Source organism: Meriones unguiculatus, chromosome 2, assembly GCF_030254825.1.
Source record: "Meriones unguiculatus strain TT.TT164.6M chromosome 2, Bangor_MerUng_6.1, whole genome shotgun sequence".
NCBI lineage: Eukaryota > Metazoa > Chordata > Mammalia > Rodentia > Muridae > Meriones > Meriones unguiculatus.
In genome coordinates, this window is record NC_083350.1 from 163,747,622 (window position 1) to 163,756,685 (window position 9,064).

Genomic DNA, 9,064 nt, shown 5'->3' on the forward strand with positions numbered 1-9,064 from the left:
AACCAGAACAAGATGAAACCAAACAACAACAACAAAAAAAAATGTAACTCATGCACTAAAAGAGAAAATCATTCAACCTTACCTAGGAGTTTGATGATTGGAGCACTCAGCAGAAAAGAAAACTAACTAGCTGGCTTGATAGCCTCAAGGGATAGCATAGCCATGGTTAATCTGTTGATAGAAAAAAAAAAGTAGAAATGGGGAATAAGGCAGGGGAAGCAGGAAAGAGGATCCAAAGGAAAGCAAGCCTGTGGCATAGATGCCACCCAACCTGGAGACCACAGACAGGGAGGGAAAATCAGGAGCTGTGGACAATGCCACTGACATGTTCTACTGGGGTGTATTCACTGTGGGTAATCTTTAAAGCCAAATCCTATTAACCAGCTCCCCGGAACTAAAAGCCTGTGCTCTGAAAATGCAGGCTTTGTCTTCCACAAAAGGTAACAGATCTTTCTAAGGGTTAGGAAGAGGTCCTCTCTACGAGACTCCTATAAATTACCTGACTGGAGAGGGTGTCATTTCAGATGTAAAACCCAAGCCACAGCTGAATGGTAGAGAATACTTCATTGTATGCTCAACAGGCAAGTTTGGGAAACATTCCCTTGTGGGCAGCCTGCCCCTGCCCTACCTCTACCACTTTCCCACCACAGCAATCAACTCATTTTTCTTCTCGTCCAACCATCCTGACCTTCCTCTTTACATACACAGTCTTGGACTCTGAAGGGCAAAAAGCTTTCTACGTGGTAGAACACTTGAGCCTCTAGTAATGTCCACAGCCCCTGGCAGCTTTTCATATTCCCCTTTATATACTTGGGTTCGCATTTTCTCAATGAGATTTCCAAATCCAGGCAAGTGCTTTTCCCTTGCTTCAGGGTCCTCCTAGAGATTTGTATACCTACAAATGGGAAACATCATATAAACAGTAAAATACATCTTTTGGGGGGTTTTGCTCCTTCTTGGTCATAAAATGGAAATCGGAGATCGTTTATTTAAAAAAAACACACATATGCACAGTAGTTGATGTGATTTTTATCTTAAACATTAAAGAGTTCATTTCAGCTACTCTGAGAACAGTCATTCAGTCTGTAAAACACCTTCAGAACGAGTGCAGTTTGCTGCCTCATTCTTTAGAACAAAGTTTTCTTTATAAATGTAAACACTGACGTCATATGACTGTCAGCACATTTCGTTATAAAAGCAGAATGTGTGGACTATGATACAACAGTGCAAAGTTTTGTAACACAAGAAAAATATACAAATTACAGTGAAATAAAGGAAGCGTGTGGTCCTGTCTTGTGTTCATTTAGCAGTCATATCTCTGTAAAGAAAATGAAATTTGCATTAAGTTATTATCCGTGTCAACATACAATGCCATTTGTGCACTTTACATTCCCATTCAAAGCAAACATAACATAGAATGACATCAATTTTTATCAAACCTAGCCAACCACATGGATTACAGATCAGACAAGGCTCACAAAAATGTTTCCTAAAGAAGACAGACCCACTGTCTTGCCCAGGAAAAGTTATAGAAAGTGCTCATGGAGACTTCGGGACACTAACACAGAATTAGCTTGTTGTGTCTGTGTGGGGCCCTACTCTGGAGGAATAACTTAAAATAATGTCATGGGAATTTCCCACTGGTGTGGGTTTACTGTGGGAAACTTTTCAAATCAAATGCTACCAAGTTAGGGGTCAACTCTCCTGCACTAAACACCCTGTCCTCTGAGGGTATCGTTTGTCTTGTACACAAAGGTAATAGATCTTTCTAAATGTTAGGGAGGAGCTCTTTCTACAGTGACTCCGATGACAGTTCATGTGATTGCCTCTAACTCAGAAAGTTATCTCTCCTCCCAAAATACAGAGCCAATTTTGTCACTGACCCCTTGGGCTTGTGCCCTAAAAGCAAAGTCCAGCAGCAGCTAAGTTTATTCTCTGCTTCATATGAGTGTCAAGGGTGAGCTTGGGTTTACATTTAGGAATCAGTCTCAAAGATTCTATTCTGTCCTTGTTCCCCTCAGTTGCACAAAAAAAAAAAAAAAAAAAAAAAAAAAAAAAAGCCATGCTGAAAATTTCTCAAATGGCTGTTTTCTTGGAAATTTGGAAATTCTTGGAAATTTGGCAGGATCTCAAAGAAATTCTTAATCTTGTGAACTTGCCTGATAGGTAGAGCTAGATATATCATAAAGCCACAAACTTTCCAAAATGGGCCAGGTTTTAACTTCCCATCTGTTCAATAATATATGTTTTTAGGAAGAATAGCTTTCATAAAACCAAAAGAAAATATTAAAAATAACTTTCTCTGTTACAAACAAGTGAATATTTCACTCCTAAGTCATATCCGCAGGAAATAAGAGTTTCCTGGTTTTCTTTCACATATAAAGTTTCTTTCAGGGGGATTTTCAAAGGCTAGTCACTGCACTCTATGCTTACTGCATAAGAGTAAGGCTTTTTTGTTACTCCTTATTAGGAAAGAATTACAGAGATTCCAACAGGATGGGAATAGAGCAAATAGATTAAGAGGAAGGGCTTCGGCATAAAATAAGTGAAGAATTTAAGTTTGTTACCTCCTGACTAAGTGATCTGAACCATCTTGTTTAATACTTGAGTCAGGCATGTCAGTGAAGAGTTTAGCATTACAGCCAATGGAGTCAATGTTGGTTACTATTCATGTGTACTTAGGAACATGAAGGCAAGCATCCTGGACACTCATAGCAATAAGTGAAATATACAGGGAATTTGACTCCAAAGAGGTACTGTGTCTACAGGCAAGTGTTCCTGTGCCCACAGAGTCAGCTACAAACCAAGATTCAGTCTGGGAAACTCAGGACTGAAGCCCAAACTGAAGGTAAGACAAAGTGCTGGTCACATAGGTTCTAACCTGTTGGTGAGAGCAGCAGTAGCCACATATGCCTCCAAGCACTCCATTTATTACTTGAGTGAGACACAAGATGAATTCAGTTCCACCCAGGCCCAAGAGGATAGAAAACAGTGTTACATTCCACTCCACAATATGTTTGGGCTCATAGCACTTAGACCATGTAGAGGAATCCAGAAGGTACCTGTGGATAGAAGAGAAATTCAGCCACATGGTCATGGTTTAAGACATCTCATAACCTACTTATTTCCTTCGGAAGTTTTTACCCAGAAACACAGAAATGGATGACCACAATATTGTGTGCTGCATTCTTGTACAATTGCTATTCTGGCAAATGGGAAGCTTTAGCCAAGTGTTATTGCAGTGATAGATATAAAACTGAAACAAAATGTTGACACTAATCTAAAATCTGGTGGTTAAAATTTCTCACATTAGAGATTTTTACATTCTTTAAAAGATGTACAACTTCTTGTGGAAACAAAGAGGCAAAGGTATATTTGCATCATGTTTAAAACCAAGTCATGTATTATATGGATGTAAACTAAAAGCAGATATAGAAAAATGAGAACAATTTATATTGGAGGGTAGTAAATTTATAAAGAATATTCCTGTTCTGTTACCCAGTTTTGTCATTGCTTAATTATTGTCTGAGAACAATATTGAGTCAATATTTATTTGAAAAATATTTTACTTTATGTTAAATTTTAAGATATTAATTTAGATCACTTTATTAAAGATACCAAATACCTTCATCTTTGAAAATTATCCAAATTCTCCCAAGTTAGAACTCAAGGTTTTTATTTTCAAATGAAATTATTGACATTTAAAAAAATTTTTCTAAGCAAAAAGCTAATTTGTAATAGAAAGTACAAGGATTTAAGGTCAGCCTCTTTAGTGGTGCTAAGCTCACAGCTCTGAAGCAACGAAGAACACCTTTCATTCAGTTGTTTGGCTAAAATTACTGAGCTGCTGTGTGAGTTCAAATCTGAGCTGGAGCTAGTCCTATCCTTCAAGAACATGGTCTCTAACAGAAGAGCAAGGATGGAGGGGATCAATGCCGAGTATGCCGATTAGGGAAGCAGAGAGAAAGGCTACCAACAAAAACCATCTTCCAGGGAGGCCTGTTATACACCTGCTCAGCAAGGCTAGTGCCATGGAGGCAGGGCCATTCTTAAACAGGCAGCAGCCCAGTATGTGGAACATGGTGCCTGTTAAAAAGCACAGAATGCTAAATGACAGTGTGAACTGTCCTTGTGGAAACCATCAGGCCATGCCACGATTATATGTGACTTTAAATTACACAAAAGGAGAAATTTTGTAAGTATGTCGATGTTCTTCATATATGTGTGTGTATAGATATAGATGGAGAGAGAGAGAGAGAGAGAGAGAGAGAAAGAGATGCATTGGATTACTTTTCTAGAATGTCAGTACTTGCTACCCCACAGGGTATTTGGGTTCTCCGTGAAGTAGGACTCAATCATGTGGGAACATCGAAGGGTGGCTTAACCCCACAAAGAGGCCTGGTGGTACAATTCCTATCACTTCTTACTTCCCCGGCTTGAAACCAGGCATCTAACTGAGTGAGTCAATAAGAGATTCAACTTGATTAAAACAAGACATACCACCACCACTCCAGCCCTAATAACCAAGACAAAACTTATTCATTACCCATATACAAGTTCCCACCAGCTTTTCTGATTCTGTTCCTTTGTCATAACTGATAAAAAAAAAAAAAAAAAGGAAACTACCAACACAAAACAGCGATAGGAATGGATAAGACTTTTCCTGTGTTTTCTGGCAACTTAAATCAAGGGCGTGTTACACCTGAGCCAAAATGCACAGGAATGGGTTGGGGGCATTTTTATTGTTGTGGATTTTGAATATATAAGGGTACTATAATTCTTCCTTGTAAACTAGTAATGTGTGTTGCGTTTGATCTGCACATCATTGGGGTTTAAAGCACACACTAGCTGATCTTAAACTCTGTGAGACACACAGCCTGGATTCAGAGATTTGCTAACGCTTTCTAGCAACGAGATGTTGAATGAGTCACTTCACCTTTCCCTGCCTCTTTTTCTCAATTGTAAAGGAGAAATGATTATGGGAGTATCCACATAGTCCCATCGTGAGAAACAAAATCAGTGACTATATTCAAGAGTAGTTAGAACCTTCCCAGGCTGATGATTACCTTCCGTTCTTACACACTGCGTGATTTGGAGTAAGGAAATACCGGGTGGATGACTAGAGAGATGACTTAGTTTTAGGTGCAGTGGCTAAGGATGCGTTGCTAGGAAAAGAACAATTACGTACTGTCCCTCAGTGCTGGCAAAGGTGTAGTTCCACACACCCTGGTAATCACTACACTTCGGTCCTTCCGCCAAACCCAGCGCTGCCACAATGACACAGTAGCCAGATCCCGCAATTCCAACGAGAGCAGCCAGTACAGAGCAAAGCATCTATGGAAAGAGAAAGCAAGAAGTAAGGCAGAGTCCTGTGTCAGGAAAGAAGCACTCCCACCAGCATACAACACACACACACACACACACACACACACACACACATACACACACACACGCACACACACACACACACGCACACACACGCACACACACGCACACACACAGACTTACTGTGCATCGCTTGCCATAGCTTTCAAAGCCGCAGCAGCCACAGCAGCCATCTTCCTCCAGCCCGATGAACACAAATGCTGGCAGGAGCATCTGATCAGAAGACAAGCAGAATCAAGTCACTGCCTTTCCCTGGGGGAGGGGGGGTAGGCATTGCTGTCAAATCTACCTATCTCTGCGGATTGGGTTAAGCAAATAACATGATGGACATAAAGGCCTGAGGGGGAAAACCAGCCAACTATTACATTTGCTTGTTTTCATGCACAATAGGTGAGCATACAGAATGTGAAATAGCAATTTGTAAATGTGAACACCTCATAAGAATTTTAACATATTTTCCGTATGATATGAAAGCTGTTAGAGAACTGTTACATCTAAAATCTGTCTTTAAATCAGACTTCCAACCTCTAATCAAGCATAGAAGATCAAATCTTGAGTAGAATAACGGAAACGTTTTGAGTATACAGAAAAAAGAAAATAAAGTTTTTCTATAGGAAAAAAAATTACGAACTTTTTTTTGTTTGTTTGCTTGATTGCTTTTTTTTTTTTTTAAGATACAAAAGTGCCATTTCAACTCAGCCATGGGGCTCTTCAAGTAAGAATGAGCTACTGGAAGTTTAAGGCCAAGAGAACTAAGCACAGTGGTCGGTAAGTGGATGTTAAAACAGTGACTGTGTTTATATAATTGTATTTGTATTGATTACGGAAACAAGAAGGACAGTGATGTTTAAGTTCAAAACACACTCGCCATGCCGTGCCACAGTGAGTGCGTATATCAGGCTGGGATGCCTTAATTTCAGTTGGGAAGGAGAGTAGTATTATCTTTGACAGTAACAATTCCATAAAATTTCTCTTCGCAGTTCTTAATTCCAGCATTGTAAATGAGCTAACTCAAATGAATCTACATCCCATCTGTGTTGACACCGAAGCTAATGCTTTCACCCCCCAATGTGTCAAGTAAATGCCTATCAACTTTAACTAAAAACAGACTGTGCAAAAAACAACAACATTCCACCATTAAGCCGACATGCTAACCTACTTCTAACTCCAGGAGCAAACGTACAGTTATTTGAAAACACCAGTGTACTCGCTTAATATTTTCCCCTGTCACGGTTGCTTGAAAATAAGCAGCAGAGAATAATTTACATCCCAAACTTCTGTTTTGGAGCCAGCCAACTCTAGTCAGCTCCCTGAAGCAAATGAGAAGCAACTGCCAGTCCAGAGCTCAGAAACTCTATAGCCTCTCAAGTCTCTTTTAAAGGTGAACATTTTTTTTTTCAAGCTGTAAAGTAAAAGCATTAGGGACAAGAGAGTTTGCTCTAAGGTAAAATATTTGTTTTATTAAGACAGCATCTAATAAGATTAGCAAAAAGTTTACCACAGCCCTGTATTATTCTGCTTTCAGAAGAAAGAGCAGCAACAGCAGCAGCAGCCAGTGTTTACAGATGGGCATTGGAGAAAACTTACGTGAGAAGAATGCGCACTGCCATTCGAGACGAGAGGAACTTTTAGAGATAATAGTTCCCAGTGACTTACCAGCAGACCTCCGCCTACGATGCCGGCAAAGTACCACACAAAGCGGCTAAGGTGATCATCAAGAGCATACTTCGTTTCCCCATTCGGGAAGTAGAGCAAAATATTAGCTACGATGCAGAAGACAGAAATCCACACCAGAGAGTGTCCGATGCACCTTGCACACTTTCCATAGCACATAATGGCAGCCAGAGCCCTGCAGGTTTCCCTCCTTTCCCTCTCTTCAGCTCAGGGATGCCCCAGATCAGATAGTTGGCCCGTTTGAGGAGAAAGCAGACAGGATTCCCAGCTCATTCCTGCTACCACTTAAATAGCGCCAGTTTTAGTGCCAGTAAACGAGGTACTATGCTTTCATTGGTCCAGACTTCAGTCTCCGGTTAGGGTGGAGGGATGTGAAGGAATGCCCCGCCCTTCAAAAGAAATCCTTGAGACGACGAAACCAGGAGTAGGATGTGAGAAACAGCCTCAGTCACAGGCAAGAGAGAAAATGAGTAATCCACTGTGCAGCTTGCTCACGGGGTGAGCATGAAGAGGAAGTCTGGCACAGCCTTCCAGTAACTACTGCGAGACAGTAGTGGGACGCTTCGAGGCTTTGAAAGAGCCGGTGATTTTTCTCTTGCAACCTTTTGGATGGCTTCCAGTCTGAAGCTGTGTTCACTTCTACATCATCCTTAATTTAATTTGCTACCCGGGGCAAGTTTCCTAAGCTCTGAGCTCATTTCCTTGTCTGTTGAAGACAACATGTCCACACTGTCACCCATAGATTTAAGGAGGCTGCTGGGAAAATTACAGAGTGGCTGCCTTTCCTCTGCCTCCAGCTAGCTAGGCAGGACAGATCCCATAGCTTGTTTCCCTGGTCAGCGCCCCTGAGGGCATCTGCCTCACAGCAAGATAGTATCCAGCAACAAAACAGCTCAAACATTCCTGAGTGATGCTGTGTAGCAAAGCAGTGCCAGGAAAGAAGGAAAGCCCGGAGCACCGCTTAGGGCGGAAGATGGAAGAAGGGGAGGTGATCAGTCAGATAAGAAAGCAGAGAAAGCCTGGTGAACCCAGAGACCCAGCTTAGATCAGATGTGCCCCCAAACTGTAGAGTGGGTTACATAGTAGCTCACTAAACGCTGGGGACACCAACAAGGAATGGTGAGGTCACAAAGACCAACTGGACTGAAGACATAAATTAATGTAAAGGTAGGAAATCCTGAACCATCTGGGTATGTGCAGAGGGAGTCCTCACAGAAGCCTCACCCTGTTGCACTTCTAACAGCAGGGTATGTGGTCTCTGTGCTTGATTGTGAGTCCCCTTTAGAGATAGCATCCCATAGCTGATGAGTCTGGTACAGCAATGTAAGCAAACGACTGGATTAAAAAATATATATACCAAAACACTTAGAAACTGCCTTTCCGTAAAAGCATCCACTCCTTGCTTTGCCTGCAAGGTTAATAGAAACAGAATATGCCTGGTATCTTTACCTGAATCTCGTATTTGTCTGCTCTGCTTTGGGTCCCCTACTTACCTGCACATGCTGAATATGTTAGTCACTCAAGATGAGTCTGTCTAGAAGCTGGTGACGCCAGTTTGTTCCCTCAAGTGACAAGAACCCCTTCTGAACATGTGTGTAAATATCACCCTTGCCTCACTGCTCCAGCTCTCTAAACATAGAGTACTGAACATGAACTTGGGGGTCATTGGACACCTTTATTTGTTCCTGTTCACAGAATGTTGATTAAATCTCACCTCTCTGTGTTTTACCATAACTTATCTCTCTAAGTGGCATACTGAGCCAGATGCTATTCTGCCCTTAAAGCCCAGTTACACTTAGTTGGGATGTCTTTATTATAATCTCCCATTCTGCTGATCTGTCTCATCAGTAGCCAAAAAAGGGGGAAAGTTTCATTCGAGGACTTCTTCCCCTCCCGCCTCGTTCTTAAATCCTCTGCCTTCTCTCCCTTACCTATGGTTAGCAGTGCAAAGAGGAGAGAGTGTGGGGCTTGGGTATCTCAGAAAGTCTGAAGTAAGACACAATGT

At 41.4% G+C, this 9,064-nt stretch overlaps 1 protein-coding gene across 2 annotated transcripts; it reads right to left on the bottom strand.

The window, feature by feature from the left end:
• Positions 1 to 1,007: 1,007 nt before the first annotated feature.
• Positions 1,008 to 8,609, bottom strand: Tm4sf1 (transmembrane 4 L six family member 1). 2 transcript variants are annotated; one of them, XM_060378341.1, is made up of 5 exons: positions 8,553 to 8,609; positions 5,509 to 5,598; positions 5,189 to 5,334; positions 2,882 to 3,062; positions 1,008 to 1,318 (listed from the first exon to the last, which is right to left on the bottom strand). In XM_060378341.1, the coding sequence occupies exons 2-5, from the start codon at positions 5,596 to 5,598 to the stop codon at positions 1,304 to 1,306; spliced, it is 432 nt and encodes a 143-aa protein (XP_060234324.1). In that variant the 5' UTR covers positions 8,553 to 8,609; the 3' UTR covers positions 1,008 to 1,303. The 2 variants fall into 2 exon arrangements, with proteins under 2 accessions (XP_060234324.1, XP_021518542.1); XM_021662867.2 differs by lacking the exon at positions 8,553 to 8,609 and adding an exon at positions 7,042 to 7,853.
• Positions 8,610 to 9,064: the final 455 nt, after the last annotated feature.

Coding starts and splice junctions, on each gene's coding strand:
- Tm4sf1 (XM_021662867.2), bottom strand. CDS start 7,218: ATGTGCTATGGAAAGTGTGCAAGGTGCATCGGACACTCTCTGGTGTGG. Junction 5,599..7,041: donor TCGTAGGCGGAGGTCTGCTG/GTAAGTCACTGG, acceptor TCTTCTGATCAG/ATGCTCCTGCCAGCATTTGT. Junction 3,063..5,188: donor TTTGCCAGCACTGAGGGACA/GTACGTAATTGT, acceptor TTCTATCCACAG/GTACCTTCTGGATTCCTCTA.